The sequence below is a fragment of the Schistocerca americana genome, chromosome 6, assembly GCF_021461395.2.
Source record: "Schistocerca americana isolate TAMUIC-IGC-003095 chromosome 6, iqSchAmer2.1, whole genome shotgun sequence".
Taxonomy (NCBI): Eukaryota; Metazoa; Arthropoda; class Insecta; order Orthoptera; family Acrididae; genus Schistocerca; species Schistocerca americana.
The window spans coordinates 184,786,392-184,808,488 of NC_060124.1; the positions used below are offsets into that span (position 1 = coordinate 184,786,392).

Consider the following 22,097-nt stretch of genomic DNA (forward strand, 5'->3'; position numbering starts at 1 on the left):
AAAGCTTTGTGTGAGTGTCTTTTAATTGTGTCTGTCTGCAATTTGACATAACTTCTTTACAGTAAACAGGAAGAACATTTATCTATCTATATATTTATTTATATCTAAAAACAAAGATGATGAGACTTACCAAACAAAAGCGCTGGCAAGTCGATAGACACACAAACATACACACAAAATTCAAGCTTTCGCAACAAACGGTTGCTTCATCAGGAAAGAGGGAAGGAGTCATTCTAATTTTGTCAAATGTCTGCTAGTGTCTGTGTATGTGCGGATGGATATGAGTGTGTGTGCGAGTGTATACCTGTCCTTTTTTCCCCCTAAGGTAAGTCTTTCCGCTCCTGGGATTGGAATGACTCCTTATTACCCTCTCCCTTAAAACCCACATCCTTTCGTCTTTCCCTCTCCTTCCCTCTTTCCTGATGAAGCAACCGTTTGTTGCGAAAGCTTGAATTTTGTGTGTATGTTTGTGTTTGTTTGTGTGTCTATCGACCTGCCAGCGCTTTTGTTTGGTAAGTCTTCATCATCTTTGTTTTTAGATATATTTTTCCCACGTGGAGTGTTTCCCTCTATTATATATATATATTGATGACAGGTTTCAGACTGTTTTTCATCACTCAGTTAATAAATAAATGTTGTTCCTGTGCAATATAAGATGATTTTCATAATAGTTAATTGGAATCACAAAATAGTTGCGGACCCATTCTAACTCCAGTATGCTGGAGATACTGATTAGTAGATTTGAATTTATCATCATCTGTGTGCTGTTATAATCAGGCAGCGCAATGTTACGCATCTTCCCAAGTGTATTTGTTTCAGGCCTAGTTGGAGATGGAGGGGCTATTTTGTTTATTTGTGGGAACAGGGATGAGCTAAATGATAATACGCTGTCTGTGACTTTCCATTATTGTAGGAATGAAAGATGTTAAGTAGGTATCTTTTTCTGATTTCTCTTGTGTTGAAGACAAATGGCTAAGCAGGGTGAAACATAAGTGAAAACAGAAAATATAAATTGAATAAGCAAGCTATAAAAGCTGCATCCTTGTAAACAGTGTTAATCATATGTCTGTTATAATAAAGTACTTTACACCTAGTGTCTGTTTACCTGTAAATTAAGGAAAAACTAGTAACTTTTTTGCTGAATGTTACACAAAGAAGATTGCTTTTGTTTTCCATATGATTTATTGTTTGCATAAAAGTCTCCATAATACTACTAGACCATTCATTACATTAAATACACACATCATATTTGAACCATAAAAATTGGATATTATTTAAATAAGAATCATGATCAACATCTCGATTAGCAGCACCCTTAATTGTAGACAATTTGTAGTGTGTGTGATGTAATCTTGTTTCCTTTATTTGTTTCAGGTCTCAGATAATTGGACTGAAAAACAGTAACAAACAAGAAATTATAGATATTCTGTCATCAATGCCATGTGCTTTAGAGGCAGATGATGTCAATGATTTCTGCTCATTAGCTCAGTATTATGCATTTCGGACGCCGTCTACATTTAGAAGGGTAAGTCATAGAATGTAAGGAATTGAACAGTGGATGCTTTCAATTCACTCATTACTCATGCTCCATTTATGAACCTTCAGTGATGTGTAACAAGTGAAATCATATGTTAACAAAAAGAAAAAGCTACTGCAGACTACAAAAATAGGTAACTCATGTAATTGCATATAATTACTTGTGCTTACTCCGATAATTTTAATACAGTAATTTTTACTTTTCTGTTTTGTAAAAAGCTGGTATGTACTCCCTTTTTTAGAAAAGCTCCATGATAGTGTTTTAAAAAAATGGAAAATTGCTCTTACCAAGTAATGTTCCTAGCACTTATCAAAGTAGTCCCCTTAGCTATCTATACACAATTGCCAATGTTTCTGGAGGTCTTGGAAGGAAGCAGGGAGTTTTTCAACTGCAATACTTGTAAGCTCAGTTGTCTGTGATGTCTTTACGAACCTTTCCTTTCAGTCGTCTTTTCACTCACAAAACCAAGAAAAAATGCAGGGCGAGACGTCGGGCGAGTGTGGCGGATGTGAAATGGCAATAACAGAATGTTTGGCCAGATACTCATTAACAGATAAAACAGTATGGGGTCGTGCAGTAAGGACCAGTTGTGAGAACACTGCAAATCAGGGTGGCAGTGTCGAATTGCTTGTTGTAAACGTTACAAGACTTAATAGATGTAAAGTGCGTGGTGGTTCACTGTTTGACCAGGAAGAACACACCCATGGTGAACTAATCCTTTACTCTCAAAGAATTCAATCAACATTTTCCTTATTCTCGAAGGATGTCATATGTCTTTTTTCAAGGCTGGTGATCCAGGACTCTGCCATTTAGCACTTTGATGCTTACTATGTGGATCATACTGGTATCACCAACTTTCATCCCCAGTAATAATCTTTGACAGAAATGTGGAATCACATATGGCTCTATCCAGTAGTTCAGCAGAAATTCTTCACCTTTCATCCTTCTGTTCATCTGCTAGCCTGTGAGGGATGAGTTTTGCTGTAAGTTTCTGTTTCCCTGAATCTTCGTGTAAAATCTTATGATACACATCACAATTGAAATTCAGTTCTTCCAATATTGCACACACAGTTATATGATGACCTTCTTGCAGTAACACGCTTGCATCAATCTATAATGTAGATGTCCAACAACTCTGGGTTTGTCTTGCACTGAATTTCCGTCTTCACAAAACATTTCGTTGAAAGTGCCTTGTCTGCGTATGCTTGCTTAATCACTGTTCACATTTCAAAAGGGGTTTTCTTGAGCTTAACACAGAATTTAATGTTCACTCTTTGGTCTCAGTCAGCATGTAGTGTGTCACCATAACTAATGTGCCACGAACCAGAGCAGTATGTTGCTAAGCACAGCCCTGCCACCTAGTGTGTTTGCATGGAATCATGGTTAAGGTCATTTCAAGAACACACACATACTAGATAACATAAAAATATTTGTTCCTTTTTAGTACTGCAAACTCAGGATAAAAACACCTGTCCTGGATGTTTCTGGCAAAGATAGTGTAAATGGGACACTTGGTACCCTTAGCTCTGGGCTGGGGTATTAGTGGGTTGACATACAAAAAACATAAAGAATAAAACTATGTTAGTGTTGAATCCATAGGATTTATGGGCCGATCAGTCAGTTCTGATAACAAAACTGAAGTCTCTTGTTTCCATCTAGCGAATCGTGCTGCAAACTACAAACCAAGAGTTCTGCTCAATGGACGAACATTGAGGTACAATCCTTTGCCAAAATATCTTGGAATCACTCTAGATAAACCCTGAGCTACAAAGAGCACTTCATCAAGCTTTCTCATAAAGTTGCTGCAAGGAACAACACACTACATAAGCTCTGTGGTACCACCTGGGGAACCCCTGCTGACTGTCTGCGTTTAACTGGCATCAGTCTTGTGTACTCTGCTGCCGAGTACTGTGCACTTGTCTGGTTGGGAAGTGTACATGTGAAGAAGGTAGGCACAAAACTTAATGACACAATGCGCTGCATTACTGGTTCCATCAAATCAACCCCATGCCACTGGTTAACTGTACCGAGTCACATCCCTCCACCTAACTTAAGGTGGAAGCAAGCTCTACTGAGGGAGGCCAAGAAAATCTCTGCATCACCTTCTCTCCACTGCACCAGGAATTCTGTCATCCGCCACAGCAACTATTGCGATCAAGAAGACCAGCAAGTATCACTGCAGGACAAGGTTTTGATCTAAATGAAAGCTGGAAGCATGAATGGTCAGCAAAAACATTGGGAGCAAGAGCCCATCACCTTGATCCCACAAAGAAGCCAAAAGGTTTTGACCTACCGAGGAAACTTTGGTGCCACCTCAACAGGTTAAGGCCTGGACGTGGTTGTTGTAGCTACTTCAGGTACAAATGGGGCTGAATCAGTTCACCAATGTGTGAATGTAATCAAGAAGAGCAGACAATTGAACATTTAGTCCAATGCTGTCCACTTCATTCATACCCTGGAATTCCCGATGACTTGTTCACTCTCACACCCAGCTTAATTAACTGGTTGAAAAACATGGACTTTAAGGTTTAATCTTGTCTTATATCATATGTATATTGTATAAAATCATTTGCCTTATATCAACTGTATATTGTATAAAATCACCATACGATTAAATAAAATAACATTTAATCTCTAGGCGTGAGTGAGTGCAAGGAAGGAGTGACATGTAACATACATAACTCTATAACACTTGGAGTGATTTTAGCCAAAGTTGATACCCTAATAACGTACTCCCTGGATAAAAAAATAAGGAAAACTATAGTGACTGAACAACCTAGCATTCCTTGGAGTGGGGGTGGATATCGGAGAAGGGGGAGGGAATTGATAAGTCATCTTTACTATGAAACACCTAGAGAAATTTCAACGAACTTCAGTTAACCGTCCTATCAAGTGTGAAATATGCTCAGTGATTAGTTTTCTGATTACAAAAGATGTGGAAGCTGTTAAAGTTCATCGGCAAATTAATGAAGTTTTTGGGAAAAAATCAGTAGTGGAATGGTAAGATATTTGAATAAGCCATTTTAAGCATTTACTTACATCCATGGTGAAGTGCGAAATGGGCATGTGCAAAAGTCCAAGAAATTGAACACTTCCTGATTTAGTCTTTATTTAATGATTTTCCTCAAGTTTCAAGAGATGTGCTTTGTAAAATTCTTACAGAGCATTTAAACTATTGAAAGTTGGGAGTTCAAGCTTAGCAAGTGGCTTTTGTTGCTTTGTGACAATGTGCATCCACATACTGCACCATGAGCCAATACCTCATTGCATTTTATGACTGGGAACAACTCATTTTATCCTTTGCAAAGCTTTTATCTGGTGCTCAGTGATTACTACCAATTCCTGCTGTTTTGTGGTGGTGCCCAGGGAGGGGGGGGGGGGGGAGGAGACAAATTTGAATGCTCAGCTATGATATGCTCAGTGATTACTATCAATTCCTGCTTTTTTTGTGGTGGTGCCTTGGGGGGGGGGGGGGGGGGGCAAATATGAATGCTCAGCACCCAAAACAACCCTGCAGCCATGGTCAGGTGGCAGATTTTTATGATATTGCAATTCAGGAGGTTGTTTTTTGTTATAGTGAGTGACGTAAAATTGGTGAAAATTATGTTGAAATGTAGAATAAGGTATAGGTTGTGGTGTGATGGTAACATTGTTTAAAAAATGCACTTGTTTGTTTAATATAAATAGTACTGAAAACCGTTTTGTACAGTTTACCATAAAAAGAGCAATACATAAAATAATGGAAAGCCAACCACCCATATTGATGCAAGAACTACAGAAACACGTAACCAAACACTGCATTCACACTAGGTTTTGAGCACTAATTCTTTATCTACTAACACATGTACACACACAACCACACATACACTGGACTGATAACCCAGCAGTTTAGCTCCTTTACTCCCCCAACCAACCAACCCATCGCAGACACACACCAAAAGTGAGTTATAAACATTTATAACAGTAGAAGAATTGTGTGTTTCCTGTTTCGGTTATTACTTCAGCAGTCTTTCTCATTGTGCCTGTGCGACTCAGTGCCTCCTCTATGTGGTGAGCAACAATCTCTCTCTTCCATATTTTTGTAAATCTTGGAATTTAAATAGATAATTTGTAGGGGAAGGACCTAATCTTTGCTCTAAACTGCTGAGCATCCTTACTTCTTTCTTTATGAGTAATGGAAACTTGTTGAGAGTACAGCAGTGCAGTACCAGAGCAAAGGACCCACCTTTGAGTATTTCCCATGCTTTTTATAATCTCCCCCCCCCCTTCAAATTAGTCCTCTTGTTTGCTAACGTCTTCATCTCAGCATAGCTGTTATGCTCAACATCATTGTTGACTTGTTGGATGTATTCCAGTCTCTGTCTAGTCCTAAAAATTTTTACTCTCTACAACTCCCTCGAGGTAAAGTCTGTAAAAATATGGTTTTTGGTTCTTGTATTTTGGTTGTATAAATCACTGCTCAACTGATACAGACTTTCCATTGTTAACAACAAAGCGAATGTAAGAATACTAAGATCTTTGGAGAGTCCTCTACAATATATGTGGTGTTATTGACCTTACACAATATTCTTATTGCATTTTTTAAGTCCACACATAATCTTGCACCACAAAGACAACATTAATAGTAACCTAAAACTTTTTCCAGATGATGCATTTATCTGTAATAAAGTACTATCTGAATGAAGCTGCATAAATAATCAGTCAGATCTTGATCAGATTTCAAAGTGGTGCAAAGATTGGCAACTTGCTTTAAATGTTCAGAAATGTAAAATTGTACACTTCACCAAATGAAAAAAATGCAGTGTCCTATGACTATAATATCAATGAGACATTGTTGAAATCAGCCAACTTGTAGTGATACATCCCATTCCTTGAATGAGGGGTCCTTAAATACATATGTCAGAGAAAAGATGTTTGTGACTAAGACCAGTCGATAAGTGATAAGTGGTGAGCACCACACTGTTGGGAAGTGTTTTAAATTGTAGGTGCTGATACCAGAGCAAATGATCAGGGACTATACAGAAGTGTGTATCAGTCAGATGACCCTACTTGCTGAGACGGAGATAGGAGTTCATGGAGCAGGCGGTGTGGAAGATTTATTTATTTAATCATATGGTGATTTTATACAATATACAGTTGATATAAGGCAAATGATTTTATACAATATACATATAAGACAAGATTAAACCTTAAAGTCCGTGTTTTACAACCAGTTACTTAAGCTGGGTGTGAGAGTGAACAAGTCATCGGGAATCCCAGGGTGTGAATGAAGTGGACAGTGTTGGACTAAATGTTCAACTGTCTGCTCTTCTTGATTACATTCGCACATTGGTGAACTGATCCAGCCCCATTTGTTCCTGAAGTAGCTACAACAACCATGTCCAGTCCTTAACCTGTTGAAGCAACACCAAAGTTTCGTCGGTAGGTCAAAACCTTTTTGCTTCTTTGTGGGATCAAGATGATGGGCTCTTGTTCCCAGTGTTTTTGCTGACCATTCATGCTTCCAGCTTTCATTTAGATCAAAACCATCCGTGATGAGTTGTCCTGCAGTGATACTTCCTGGTCTTCTTGATCGCAATAGTTGCTGTGGTGGATGACAGATTTCTTGGTGCAGTGGTAGAGAAGGTGGTGCAGAGATTTTCTTGGCCTCACTCAGTAGAGCTTGTTTCTGCCGTATGTGAGGTGGAGGGATGTGACTCAGTCAGGTAACCAGTGGCATGGGGTTGATTTGATGGAACCAGTAATGCAGCACATTGTGTCATTAAGTTTTGTGTCTACCTTCTTAACATGTACACTTCCCAACCAGACAGGTGCACAGTACTTGGCAGCAGAGTACACAAGACTGATGTCAGTTAAAACACAGACAGTCAGCAGAGGTTCCCCAGGTGGTACCACTGAGCTTATGTAGTATGTTGTTCCTTGCAGCAACTTTATGAGAAAACTTGGTGATGTGCTCTTTGTAGCTCAGGGTTCTATCTAGAGTGATTCCAAGATATTTTGGCAAAGGATTGTACCTCAATGTTTGTCCATTGAGCAGAACTCTTGGTTTGTAGTTTGCAGCACGATTCGCTAGATGGAAACAAGAGACTTCAGTTTTTGATGTGCTTGGGATCAATCTCCAGGTCTTAAAGAAATTTGACATCTTTTCCAGATATTCCGTAAGAATTCATTCACCATCTTCGAAATTACTGCTCTGTGCTACCAGTGCGATGTCATCAGCATAGATGAATGTAGTGGATATTGTGGTTGGTAAATCATTAATGTATAAATTGAGTAGTGATGGCGCTCAAAAGATCCCTGTGGTAGTCCACTATTTAGTTTCCGTTTGTGGCTTTTAGAGCTGCCTAGAAACACTTCAAATTGCCTTTCACTAAGCATGCTGTATATCAAATCCACAATTTCTCGACTTGTTACAACTTGCAGTAGCTTGTAGATCAGGCCCCGTCACCAGACAGTGTCATATGCGGCTGTCAGGTTGATGAAGAGAGCTGTTGATTTCAGATGGCCTTGGAAACCTGCTTCATTATGGGTAGTTAGGGCAAGAACTTGATTGGTGCAGCTGCGTCCTTGTCTGAAGCCAGCTTGATCAGGAGGGGTAGCAGCCTCGATGAACGGTGCTATTCTGGTTAGGAGGACTCGTTCCAAAAGTTTGAATGTACAACTGAGCAGTGCTGTAGGGCGGTAGCTTTCAGGGCTGTCTTCAGGCTTGCCAGGTTTGAGAGCGGCCATAACTTTCGACATTTTGAATTGTCTGGGAAGTTTGTTCTCTTTGAGTATGTACGTGAAGAGCGAAGTGAGCCAGCATACGCAGTGTGGGCCCATGTTCTTAATAAATTCATTATAGATGTTGTCGGGGCCAGCAGCCTTACCAACTTTTAGTTGCTTGACAGCACTTTCTACTTCCGCTATGGAGAAGGGCCTGGAAAGCGGCTCGTTTCTTGGGGCATTGCGCTTGAGGTTAGAAAGTTTACATTTTACTGTTCTGGTATGATTCTTGTCTCTCTTTGCCCTTGTGAGGTCTGCTATCCGGTTGGCAATGAGGTCGGGACTCAATTTAGGATATGGCTTTTTGAGGTGTTGCTTGCCAGTTAGCCCATTCAAGACTCTTCATGCTTTCCTTCTTGACTTGGCAAAGTTCATTTCTTTGAGTGTTGCTTCCCATTTTTCTTGTCTGTTCTTGTTTAAAGAGTGAAGTAGCTGTGAGCCCACTATTTGGTTTCTAGAACTTTGGTATTCTTGATATAAAGTCTCACTTTCTTGGTTCCAGCCAGGCACATATTCCTTTCTGTAACCCCTAGGAATGTTTGACTTAGCAGCTTTGATAACTGGTCTAATGAATTCATCATAGTTGTTTGCTGTTGTCTGTAAGTTCTTCGCAGCTATTTTGGAGTCAAGGTCTTTTGAGAATCCATCCCAGTTAGCTCGTTGAAAATTCCATCTGGGTAGGGGCATTGAGTTTACAAGGGGAATTTTTAAACCAATTTCTGTCATAACAGGACGGTGTTGGCAGTTTGGGAAGTTAGACAGAGCAGTACGAGTGACGTTAAGTGGTTGATCTAGCTGATCTTTGGATACAAATACCAAGTCTGGGCTGTAATCCTTATTCCAGCATGCCGAGTGGAAGGTTCCCTTGTCTTTCACATCAAAGACCAAGTGTATGCTGGTAGTTTCTGCCCATTGAACTAGTAACTCCCCATTGACATCGATGGTGCCGTACCGCCAGTCCATGTGATGGCTGTTAAAGTCTCCAGTGTATACACAAGGTTGATCGAAAGCCGGCAGAACTGTGGAGGTCCAGTTCACACTTGGAGGCTTGTACAGGTTGGCAATTTTTAAGTCGTTTATCTGGATTACTATTGTGTAGATGTGGTTAATGTCTGTAGAATCAGTTACATGCACTCCGTTTAGGACTGACTTCACATAATTGGCTATTCCATATTGTGGATGGTGGATAGCTTCGACCAGTGTATAACCAGGTATTCGTCCTCTATGCTGAAGATCTTGCTCATCTTTGGTATGTGTTTCTTGAATGTTGACATCAATGTTAAGTTCATGCAGTTGTTTCTGTAGATACTCACATTTGGCAGAGCGTATGGCTTCAATATTAAACTGCATAGAACAAACTAGGTGTTTCTCGTCTGTAGTTGGATGATCCTGAAAAGGACGGTATTAGTTATGTTTCCGGGCATATTGTATATCACCTATGACACTGTTGCTCGTTTAGCATCACCCAGGGGTCACGTGTAGGGTAATTTAGGTTATACCTATCACACACTCGCAACTTACACCACTTATTGCCCGTTTCTGAGCCAAAAATATCCTTTGAGAATGGGAAGAGTTGCCCCAAAAATAATACCATATGACATAAGTGAATGAAAATAAGCACAGTAGAGTTTTTCGTGTCAAATGATCACTTACTTCAGATACTGTTTGAATAGTAAAAATTTCAGCGTTAAGTCTTTGATCAAGCTCCTGAACGTGGGCTTTCCACGACAGTTTACTACCTATCTGAACACCTAGAAATGTGAACTCTTCAGTTTGAATCGTATGCTTATTCTGTGAAATTAAAATGTTGGGTTTTGTTGAATTATGGGTTAGAAACTGCAAAAACTGAGTCTTAACTGTGATTTAGTGTTAGTTTATTTTCTACAAGCCGTGAACTTGGGTCATGAACTGCACTATTTGAAACAGAGCCAATGTTGCACACCACATCCTTTACTACCAAGTTAGTCTCATCAGCAATCAGAAGTATTTTAGATTTACCTGTAATACTAGAGAGCATATCATTTATGTAAATAAGGAACAGGAGTGGCCCCAACACTAATTCCTGCCCCCCCCCCCCCCCCCCCCCCCCATTTGACTGTCCCCCATTTGACTGTTCCCCACTCAAACCCCACATTCTCAGCACTGTGAATAATGACCTTTGGCTGTCTGTTGTTGAAGTAAGAGGTGAACCAATTGTGAGCTGCTCCTCGTATTCCATAATGGTCCAACTTCTGGAGCAATATTTTGTGATCAACACAATCAAACACCTTACTTAAATCGAAAATGCTCAATTGTCTTACATACGCAGCCTATTCAATTACTTTAGCAAAGACTGATGGCATAGAAATAGGTCTACATTATCCCTTTCTCCCTGTTTATAAAGTGGCTTTACTACTGAGTATGTTTAATTGTTCACGATAAAGGAAAAATTAGAAATATGGCTAAGTACAGGGCTAACATGTGGAGCACAGTACTTTAATATTCTGCTAGGCACTCAGTCATATCCATGAGAGTCCTTAGCCTTCAGTGATTTAATTATTGATTCAGTCTTCCCCATGCCAGTATCACAGAGGAGTATTTATGATACCCTGTAGAATCTAAGTTTTTATTTAATTCACCAGCAACACTCAGAAAATGATTATTAAATACTGCATATATATCTGACTTATGAGTAACAGAAATACTTGTACTACAAACTGACTTTATATCGTCGACCTTGTGCTGCTGACCAGACACTTTCTTCACAACTGACCATATGGTTTTACTTTTATCCTGTGAATTAGCTATTCTATTTACACACCACATACTCTTTGCTTTCCTAATAACATTGTAAAGCACCTTAAAATACTGTTTGTAATGGGCTACTGTAGCTTGAATGCGACTACTTTTAACGTTTTGATGTAGTTCCCACTTTGTTCTACATGACATCTTTATCCCACTAGTCAGCCACCCAGGCTGTCTTTTACTTTTAGTACGCTGTTTATTATGTTCGAATGGAAAGCAACTCTCAAAGAGCATGTGAAATGTGCTAAGGAAAGCATTATATTTGTCATATATGTTATCGGCAGTATAAACATCCTTCCACTACTGTTCCTCAGTGAGGTTTAAAAAACTCTCTATTGCCATTGTATTAGCTTTCCTACATAGTTTGTAATTATATGTAACATTTGTTTGAGCACAAAAGCCTTTTGGTGTTAAAGTTTGCGGCATCATGGTCTGAAAGGCCTTTCACCCTTTTGCTAACTGACTGCCCATCTAGTAATGAAGAATGAATAAAAATATTATCTGTTGCTGTACTACTGCTCTCCTGCACCCTGATTGGAAAGAACGCAGTCTGCACCAGAGCATGAGAGTTTAGGAGATTTGCCAACATCCTATTTCTTGCACAATAACATACAGAATTAAATTAAATCCAATAACACAAAATGTCAGAGATAATAAGTGTATTGTAATTGTTAATTATCAGTTTGAATATCATATCTGTTATGTAATTAGTACTGAGATGCAGTATACAAGTTGATAGCTGTCCTCATTTATCTTCTATTGAGTTGTAATTTTGAAGATATATAAGAAGGTGAATTGAATCTCATTTCTAATTTATGTGGTAGAGTGAATGAGAATGAGAAATTAATTTTCAGCAGCTTTATGTGGAGCCTGTAAGCAGGCGAAGTCTGAACCAAGTTGGAGGAAGAAGGCACACAGATTCAGGGCACAGACTAGCTGGAGCCTGATCAGTAATACTTAATGGTGACCAAATATTCCGTAAGCGACATTTGTTGTATACAGAAGGAGTATTCAGGTGACAAATTATTGAAGTGTTTGGTGCATGAGATGAAGTATAACAAACCACCACGCAGCACAAGCCAACCTGAAATGCTTCAATCTCATACAAATATTTGTGTGTAACACTTTGTGGGGATATGAAATGGAATAATCACATAGTCTCAGTTGTGGGTAAAGCTGGTGGTAGACTTAATAGAATACCAGGAATGTGCAGTCTACAAAGGAGATTGCTAACAAATCACTCGTGCGACCTGTTCAGAATATTGCTCAAGTGTATGGGACCGATACTAAATAGGACCAACAGAGGATATCGAAGGTATACAGAGAAGGGCAACACAAATGGTCACAGATTTGTTTAATCCATGGGAGAGCATGACAGAGATAGTGAAGGAATTGAAATGGAAGACTCTTGAAGATAGATGTAAACTATCCCGGGAAAGTCTGCTAACAAACTTTCAAGAACCGTCTTTAAATGATGACTCTAGGAATATACTCCAACCTCCTACATATTGCTCACATAGGGATCATGAGGATAGGATTAGAATAATAATTGCATTCACAGAGGCCTTTGAACAATCATTATTCCCATTCTCCATATTTGAATGGACTGGGAGAAAAACCCTAACAATTGGTACAAAGGGATGTGCCCTCTGTCATGCAAGTCACAGTGGTTTACAGAGTATAGATGTAAATGTAGATGTAGATGAAAGCAGATGTTTCCGCAGATGAGATGATGATATAGGGATACAGGGAGGAGGAGATGAAGCAACATCTGGATGCTTAAAAAGAAACTGAGAGACAGAATGGGATGAAATTTAATGTAAGCAAATGTGGGAACCTGGTTACAACTAGAAAGAAAGAAGACCAACTAGCAGAATAGGGATTAGAGGTGAGCAATTGAAGAAGGCGGAAAATTTCTGGTACTGGGGAAGTGTGATAGAGGAAAATGAAAGAAATGAGAAAGAGATCAGTGAATGTGGCAGACTGGCAGAAGCATTCCTGTGGAGTGTTAGCAGCCTGGTTTGGAACAATGATGTCTCACAAAAAACACAGAAGTGATGTAGGGTAGGGCAAATAAAAGTGGCCCTGACTATTTGTGGCAACATTAACAGTGGAGAAAAAGACCTACGGTTACTTCCAACAGGATGGAGCAACTGCCCTTACGGCTGATTGAACCATTGAGCATATTTATACACTCTTCATGCATGACCTAGTTGTTAGCAAAGGTCAGTCTGGTCATGGCCTAGCTGGCCACCAAGTCACCTGATCTGTCAGTGTGCGATTACTTTGTGTGGGGGCCCACAAGTCTAAGGGTATTGCAACAATCCTCATAGTCTTCGAGAACTGCAGGAGAACATTTCGGATGAGATTGCTGCAATTCCAGCAATCGAGCTGTGACCCGCCTTCAGCAGTTTGCTGACCAGGGCCAAAAAGTGCCAAGAGATGAATCGTAGTCACGTTCAACATCTGCTGTAGTCAGGTTAGCACTGTATTTCCTTTGCTGTGTTTCCTTGTACTTTGGAAACCTGTTCTTCAGGCCACTTTCATTTGCCCCACCCTGTGTATATAAGTTACTACATCCAGTATTGACCTATGCATCTGAAACATGGACAGTGAAGAAAAGAAATGTAAGCTGATTACAGGCATGTGAAATTACACTCCTCAGGAGTAGGATAGGAGTAACAAGGAGAGATAGGATGAAGTATGAGAAGGTAAGGGAAATAGTGAAAGAGGAACTCTTGCAGAGCAGAATAGAAATATCAAGGGTAAGACAGCATGGGCACTTAAAGAGAATGGAAAACAGGAAGATTCCAAAGAAGATACATAAAAGGGAGATGCAAAGGAAACAGCTGAGAGAAAAACAAAGTGATAGATGGCTGAAAGGTGTGGTGGAGTTTGTTGGGAGGGAAAAAAACAAAAAAACAGGCAAGGACTAGACCAGAATGAACACACAAAGATGGTGGAAAACAGGAATAGATGGCGAGGCTTATGTTCTGAACAGACCCACCCTGGGGCAGGAAAATGTTCAAGATGATGATGATGATGATCTACAAAGGCAAGGGAAGTAGATTTGTGTCCCATTGCGTGCTTGTGATTGTTTTTGTTTTCTAAGAGATACTGAGCGTTTCTTATTAACTTAATAGAAGTATGATTTGCAATATTCAATGTTGTTTACTATAAATAAGAGCACTCTTCATCCAAGACAGTCTGTTCTATTTTCGAAATGTGCTATGGTATGTGGACCAGTCAATTGAAAGGCTGCTGTCTATGTCATTGGCTAATTTCAGCACAGTTTATGTTACAAAGAGAACAATGTGGCTGGCACATGATCACGGGAATAAATGTGTCTTAACAGACTTATTAAGAAGGAGCAATGCTTATATAATGTTAAAAACTAAGAATGAGAATAATCAATGTTTAAAAATATAATATAATTGCATTGATTTAAAATCTACTCACCAAGAAAGGGCAGGAGAAAACACTTATGAAGAATATGGAAATGCACAAGTTTTTAGAGCCAGCACCTCTTCCTTCTTACAGAACTGTTGGGGGTAAACGAAGAGGGTTGAAGGAAAAATAGTTTCCTTTTCATCTTCCCTGGTAAGTGTCCCCTGACCTGGGGTTCTGGGTGACTTTTCCACAATTATCCCCATTTCCTAAATCTTGTCAGTCTTTTTCCTTCATTCATCTTCTTTTCCCCGAGATCGTTCTGCTGGGAGGAAAAAGAACTGGCTCCAAAAGCTTGCACATCCCCGTATCCTTCGTATGTGTTTTCTCCTGTCCCTACTTGGTGAACAGATTTTATACATCCATTTATGTTAAAACTAAGGTTTATTGCAAGAAACATTGTCAGGCTGTGGCACTTCCCCATGTTTGATAAAGTGAAGTGCATTAGGCTCGAGCTACTGACTTCAAAGGAATGCCAAACATAATTTTTAAAAATGCAGAACGTGTATAATGTAGAAAGTAGAAAAATGAGGGAGCAGTGGAACTGTGGCTGGGGCAGATGATGAAAGTATATTGACAGAAAAAAAAAAATCACAACACCAAGGAGGAGTTGTGCGAGATAAATGGAATTTGGTAGGCGTGTTTCTACTTCTGAAAGATGATTTCTATTTAGATTTCATGCCAGTTGCATAAGAGTGGTGCTAGTAGTGCCACCAAGAGTATAAAAAGCAGGTCTGCTGTAAATATACGCTGTAAAGGTCATGAGTGTTAGTTATGTTTGATATTGATGTTGTTATTTAACATTAGTTAAGAATGCCTTTAAGGTGATGAACATGGCATTCTCAGCAGCTCCCTAACTTCAGACAAGGTTGTCTAATAGGGCTATGAGAAGCTTTATGTGCCTTCCGTGATATTGCAGAAAGACTTGACAGGAATGTAGTCACTGTACACGATTGCTGGTAGTGGTGGTCATGGAGGTGTATTGTCGCAAGAAGACAAGGCTCAGGATGGCCGCTTGGCACTACCAAAATGAGTTTTGTAGAGTTAGGCATATGGCTGTGGTGCTTCGTACTGCATCTGCAGCAGCAATTTAAGCAGCAGTTGACACCCAGTGACTCAACAAACTGTTACAAATTGGTTACTTCAGGGACACCTGTGAGCGAGACACTCTGTAGCATGCATTCCACTGACCCCAAACCACTGTGATTTGTGACTTAAATGGTGTCAAGCAAGACTTCATTACGGGGTGGACTGGAGGTCATTTTTGTTTGGCTGGCTCTGAGCACTATGGGACTTAACATCTGAGGTCATAAGTCCCCTAGACTTAGAACTACTTAAACCTAACTAACCTAAGGATATCACACACACCCATGCCCGAGGCAGGATTCGAACTTGCGACCGTAGCGGTCGCGCGGTTCCAGACTGAAGCGCCTAGAACCGCTCGGCCACACCGGCCGGCCATTTTTGTTTCCTGATGAAAATTTGTTCTGTTGAAAGTTGATTCTGCCTTGGTGCCCTGTGTTGGTCAGGAGGCAGCCAGGTGAGCTGCTGCAACCAACCTTCCTGCAGCTTAGGCACACTGTACCTACACTTGGATTAATGGTCTGCATTGCAATTTCATATGACAGCAGGAGTACTCTCCCTGTTACCTGACACCCTGACTACAAATTTGTATATCAGTCTGGTGATTCAGCCTGTCGTGCTGCAGTTCATGAACAGCATTCCAGGAAGAGCTTTCCAACAGGAGAACGCACTCTTGTAACCCAATATGCTCTATAGAGTGTTGATTTGTTGCCTAGGCCTGCTGGATCACCACATCTGTCTCCAATTGAGCATGTGTGGGACATTGTTGGATGACAACTTCAGCATCTTACACAACCGGCATTAACTGTCCCTGTATAGATCAAACCAGTGCAACAGGCATGGAACTTGATCCCACAAACTGACATTCAACACCTGTACAACGCAATGCAAGCAAGTTGGTATGCTTGCATTAAACTTTCTAGTGTTTACACCTCTTCTTAACACCCCAGTATTTCACATTTTCAGTGTGAAATTACCCTCTGAACTTGCAATGTTAATCAATTAAATTTGTTACATTGACAAATGTATTCCCAAAATTCCATTACTCAATGTTAATTTTTTTGTCAGTGTATTTTACTGTTAACTCGTTCACGCTACAGACGTGCTTTCTGTATTCCATGCTGAATGTGGCATTGTTGTGGCTTTACTGCTTACCGAATGCTGATACCTGTGCTGAGATATGGTATTCTGTCTGCTGTGAAATACTTACCATCTGATTGTAAGAAAACTATTCACTGAAAAAAAATTGATTTTTACACATCTTAGAGTCTAATATCTTTAATTGATAAACTGAATTTCTTTTTCTCATAAGTCATAGTTACTTTGCTGCATCAACTGAAGTAAAACATTGCATGAAATTTTAAAGAGTTTTCAGAGGTAAAAAAACACTGCGCAATCTTTGTGTGTGGTTGACTGTAGCTCATATGTTGCAGTATATGAAATGTAGATAGGATATCAAAATTTTAATTAAAATTGAGAGGAGGAGGATACGTCATTTCATTCTCAAGTTACTGATTTTTATGTCTGATGGACAGCCGCACACAACACACCCATTTCTCTCCCTATGAATCAGGAATTGCGTGGTTGCAACAGTTGTCATACTTCATAAACAGTTCAAGATATCAAAACGAGATTTTTTTTGCAGGTGATAGTACACAAAGAGGCGCATATGTTGCACGATAAATACTCAATACCTTATTATTCACCGAGATACGGAAGTAACTCTTCCGCAACAGTGGATGGTTGGTGGCTCAGGACGCGGAGGAGTTGAGTTGTTGAGTTGAGTTGTTGAGTTGAGTTGAGTTGTTGAGTTGAGTTGTTGAGTTGAGTTGAGTAAGGAGACCAGACAGCGAGGTCATCGGTCTCATCGGATTAGGGAAGGATGGGGAAGGAATTCGGCCGTGCCCTTTGAAAGGAACCATCCCGGCATTTGCCTGGAGCGGTTTAGGGAAATCACGGAAAACCTAAATCAGGATGGCCGGACACGGGATTGAACCGTCGTCCTCCCGAATCCAGGACGCAGACAAACATCAACTGCACTGTAGGGAAACACAAGTGGTGTGTGTATACACATCCCTGGCACTTAACAGACAGTGGAGCAGGACGTGTATACATGTCCACAGCAGTAAAATGATTAATGGGGGTATTATAGTACCATTTATTACAAGCACTGTGTTCGTAAACCACGAAGAGGAGCATGTTGTGTTGCGTGTGGTGTAGCGGGCTGTTACAGAGTGTGCAGCAACCATGACGGACACTACGTCTGGCATGCTTTGGAATAAGAAACACGTGCTGTGAGAGGACGGCTTTAGTTTGCTTTCGCAACTTGTTTTATGTTGTGGATTCACAGTGTGTGTCTTGTGTACACATATCATGTTGGCACTAATGTCTAATAGGCATGAAGGAATTACTAAAATCTCAGCATATTGCGTGTTAAGTTCGTTGATAACCAAGAAGTGTTGCTGCTACAAAGCTAGAAGTTATGTGCAAATACTTGCATGTTAAAGGCTATAATTAATTTCTGTTACACTATTTTAATACTACATCTTAGCTGCTATGCATAAAAATTCATAAAAAACTGTGTTTTGATACTTTCAGATTCTGGGTAATTTGACATTTTGTACATGTGATTATGAATGCCTGTCTCAGTAAAAGGCTGATATGGTCTAGGATGCAGACATAAGGATGTGATATTGCAAGTAGAAAATGTTGAATACATTCTGTTTCAGGAATTGTCAGCAGATCTATTTGGATCTCCTGGAGTTTCATCATCAAGTATATCACAAGCACTGTGCCTGCCAGTAAGTGCACAGGAACTGATTGAAAATGCAGAAGCTTCAAATGATGTTACTGAGCAGCTGGCAGAAAGTGTGCGATTTTTCCTTGTCGACTGCCGTCCTGCAGAGCAGTATAATGCAGGGCATCTGCCTACTGCTTTTCACCTCGACTGCAATCTTGTGAGTAATTTGCAATAGTTCTAAAGTAGTTGCTCTAATTTCTTACAACTAATCTGTGTGGAAAGTGGTGGTATTATAAGTATGCAGCTGTGCATAATCAACAGCAGCAGCAATAACAAAACATTAATCAGGGAGGAGGGAGCTACTGCTCGTCATGTCCATGGGCCGTGGCATTCAGCAATCCACATGTGCCTCCTAAGCCAGTCTAAATGATGAGCCCATCGGGAGCTCAGCATTTATTTGTTGGGCACAGCCTTGGCGAACCTGGGTTTCCCGAGACGGGCCTGGTAAGTGCAGTCAGTCCTCTGTAACCATAATCCGTGGGCACGCTTCACCAACCACAGTACGATGCAGCAGTTGATCACTGTGTGTCACAGAACAGACATCTTGGCTTAAGCACCCAATTTGTGAGGAAGATTGAAACCTCAATATAAATAAATAAATCAATCTCGAGGTGTGCTGCTTGCTGATGAGACGTGGCCTTTGAGCTGGAACAGATGTTAGTGAGCTCCCTCTGGGGAAACTTCTGCATCACAGTTGTAAGGGGCTTACTCAGGCAAGTGGGGCTCTGCCCAAGAGGACCTACATATCACTGACTGCTCATGAGACACTGTTGTGAATCAAATGAATACTTCCACTCCCAAAGCGATGGGTGTATCATCTGGGAGTATTCACACACAGTCATGCAAATGAATGATGGAGGCTAGTCCTCCTGACAATCAGTTTGTCTTTAGCAACGGGGTCTTGAATCAGAATGTTTTCTTGTGATCAAAAGGAAGGAGGGGATATTTGAAAAAGTTCCCCCTGCCTATATTCATAAAGGTACCTTAAAGTCTATTAAATGATTGCTAAATGGTGCTTTATTTGCTGAAATTTTAAAAATATACACCGGGGTACAACTGTTTATGTATACAGTCAAATCTAAAAGTAATCTGGGCCTCTGTAGTAGCCAGAAGGGATCACCTTCTTCATATCTGGCTCTGGACCTTAATACCCATAATACCCATCACTGACCCCCCCCCCCCCTCCCACCCCTGCACACACACACACACACACACACACACACACACACACGTACAGGGTGGAGCAGAGGAAACACATGTTTTTAATGCAGTTTTGAAATATACATACTTTAATTAGGTTCAAAAATAATGTCTTGGAGATGGTGTCCTTCTTGCTGGATACAAATTTGGATCCTCTCCCGAAAGTTACGCATGGCTCTCTCCAACATTTCATTCGGCACGGCTTCAATTTCCTGAGGAATGGAATTCTTCAGGTCATCGATTGTGTGAGGCTTCTTCATGGAGACTTTTGATTTTCAATATCCCTACAAAGCAAGGGGGCCAGTAAACATCACCATATCTCAAAATAACATGTCCTGGGAACATTTGTCGAACCACTTCCATTTATGCTCTCGCTATGTGAGCTTTGGCACCGTCCTGCTGAAACCATATTTCTCTCATGTTCACTTGACACCTTTCAAGTTCTGCATGAAGAAAGTTGTTTAACATTTTAACGTAGTGCACTGATGTTCGCGGTAACTGCAGTTCCTTCCTCTTCAAAAAAATAGGGTCCAACAATCCCCATCTTTGAAATGCAGTGCCAAACTGTTACTTTTAAACTGTGGAGAGGTCTTTGGTGTAATTCATGTGGGTTCTCCAGTGCCCAATACCGACAATTTTGAACATTGACGTAACCGTCTACATGAAAATCCACTTCATCACTCGTGAAGACTGTAACATCTGCATCTTCCATAAAAATTTCGTCCATTGCGCGACAAAACTCTCTGCATTGCACAAAATCCCCTTCACTAAGCTGCTGGGTGATCATTATCTTGTATGGGTGAAACTTAGATTATCATGTAAGATGCGGTGAAGTGAACAACGTGACATACCCAGCGCCACAGTCTGTCGTCTAGCCGATCGTTTCGGACTAGCAAGAACTGCTGTTCTCACTCGGTCTACATTTTCCAGAGTACGGACTGAACAGGGAAGACCAGGTGGTTTCTTTTTCATCACAGATCCAGTACTTCTAAATACAGCAACCCATCGGAGTACAGTATTTTGATCAGGCACTGTACCTCGACGTCCAACTCTAAATTTTTGACGGAAAAGACGTTGCACTGTGACTACGGAATCATTGTTTCTAAAGTACTGCTAGACAACGAACACACCATGTTCTACGCTCCATAACGACTGAAACTGCATTGTATGGGCAGTTTGCCAACATTCATTCAAGGTCAATACTCCCTTTCGTCATCACATACTGGCAGTTCAAAAAACATGCGTTTCCCCTGCTCCACCCTGTATTAACTCAAGGCTTTCCCATGCATGGATGACAAATGCCCTTGCTGACTGAGCATGCTTACAGAATGGACCTTCCAGTGCATCTGGGCCACGGAGAGAGGTGCCGACGATTTCGGAACAGATAGACCCCGTGTGTGCTTGGTGAACCACAAGGAGAAGACATTGAGTGTACAGGGGAAGCTCACCAGCCTCTGCACACAGGCTTGTAACTGGACTAGAGCAGTAAGCCCATGTTGATAATCTAATACCATTTTGGTGAACTGCATCCAGCATTTTGTGGTAAAAAGGCCTTGCTGATTCATAAACCTGACATCAGTCCTGCCTGTTGGCTGCCTGAGACCAACAACTGGCTCATGTGTGGATGTTTAAAGCCTCGAGGGATCTCTGTCTCAGTTCTTTCTGATGTGACAGTTGTGTTTGCCTCTTGTCAAAAGTGAGGCCCGGATATTTCACCTTTCCCATAAAAGTGAGAACGGTATTGCCTAGTTTGGAAACAAGTAAATTAAAAAGAGTGTGAGCGATTAGAACCAACACTCAAAGTTTTCTTGAAAGCTAATTCAAAATCTGGGGTTTTAGACTATTCCTTCAATGACCTGCTTGACAAATGCAGTTGGTGTGTATCTGCTGCTGAGTTGCAGGAAATGCAGAAGATGAAGTAGTCATCATCAAACAAGGAACAAAGTATGGGATACTATACTGTGGATGTAATACTGGTGGTAAGCGAAGTGGCAAAAGCTGTTACACTTAAAACTCTTTCTTGATAGACACTGTTCTCCTGCTTAAAATGGTCAGTCAGAGCATTCCCAACCTTGTATCTAAAATATCTTTCCAAGAGGTAGGATCATATGAAAGTGGGACATTCATGGAACCCCCACTCATAAAGCTGCAACAAAATATAATGCCGCCAGGTAGCATTGTATGCCTTTTCCAAAATAAAAAATACACTGACTTGGTGTTGCGTATGAAGGAAAGCTTGCTGAGTCACCGCTCCAAGCAGGCTCATGTTATCGAGTGTAGAGTGATATCTCCTGAACCCATGGTGGCAGAGACTTGGTAGGCACTTGGTTTTTCTAGTACCTCCCGCCGCGGAAGTCAAACACACGCCAGAACAAATGGATGTGGCCAGCCCATAGAGGGCTCCGTGTCCACAGCGGCTCTTCCGCGTAGCGGCTCTCGCGCAGCGAGGGCGCCAACGTTACACCGCGTGCAGACCGCGGC

At 40.8% G+C, this 22,097-nt stretch overlaps 1 protein-coding gene across 1 annotated transcript in view; it reads left to right on the plus strand.

Annotated features, from left to right (window-relative positions):
- Positions 1-22,097, plus strand: part of LOC124619737 (TBC1 domain family member 23) — a 221,771-nt gene that overhangs the window by 87,525 nt on the left and 112,149 nt on the right. Inside the window, exons 6-7 of the mRNA XM_047146310.1 lie at positions 1,375-1,525; positions 18,346-18,573. Of these exons, the coding sequence (XP_047002266.1) occupies positions 1,375-1,525; positions 18,346-18,573 (379 nt within the window). The remainder of the gene's footprint in view (positions 1-1,374; positions 1,526-18,345; positions 18,574-22,097) is intronic.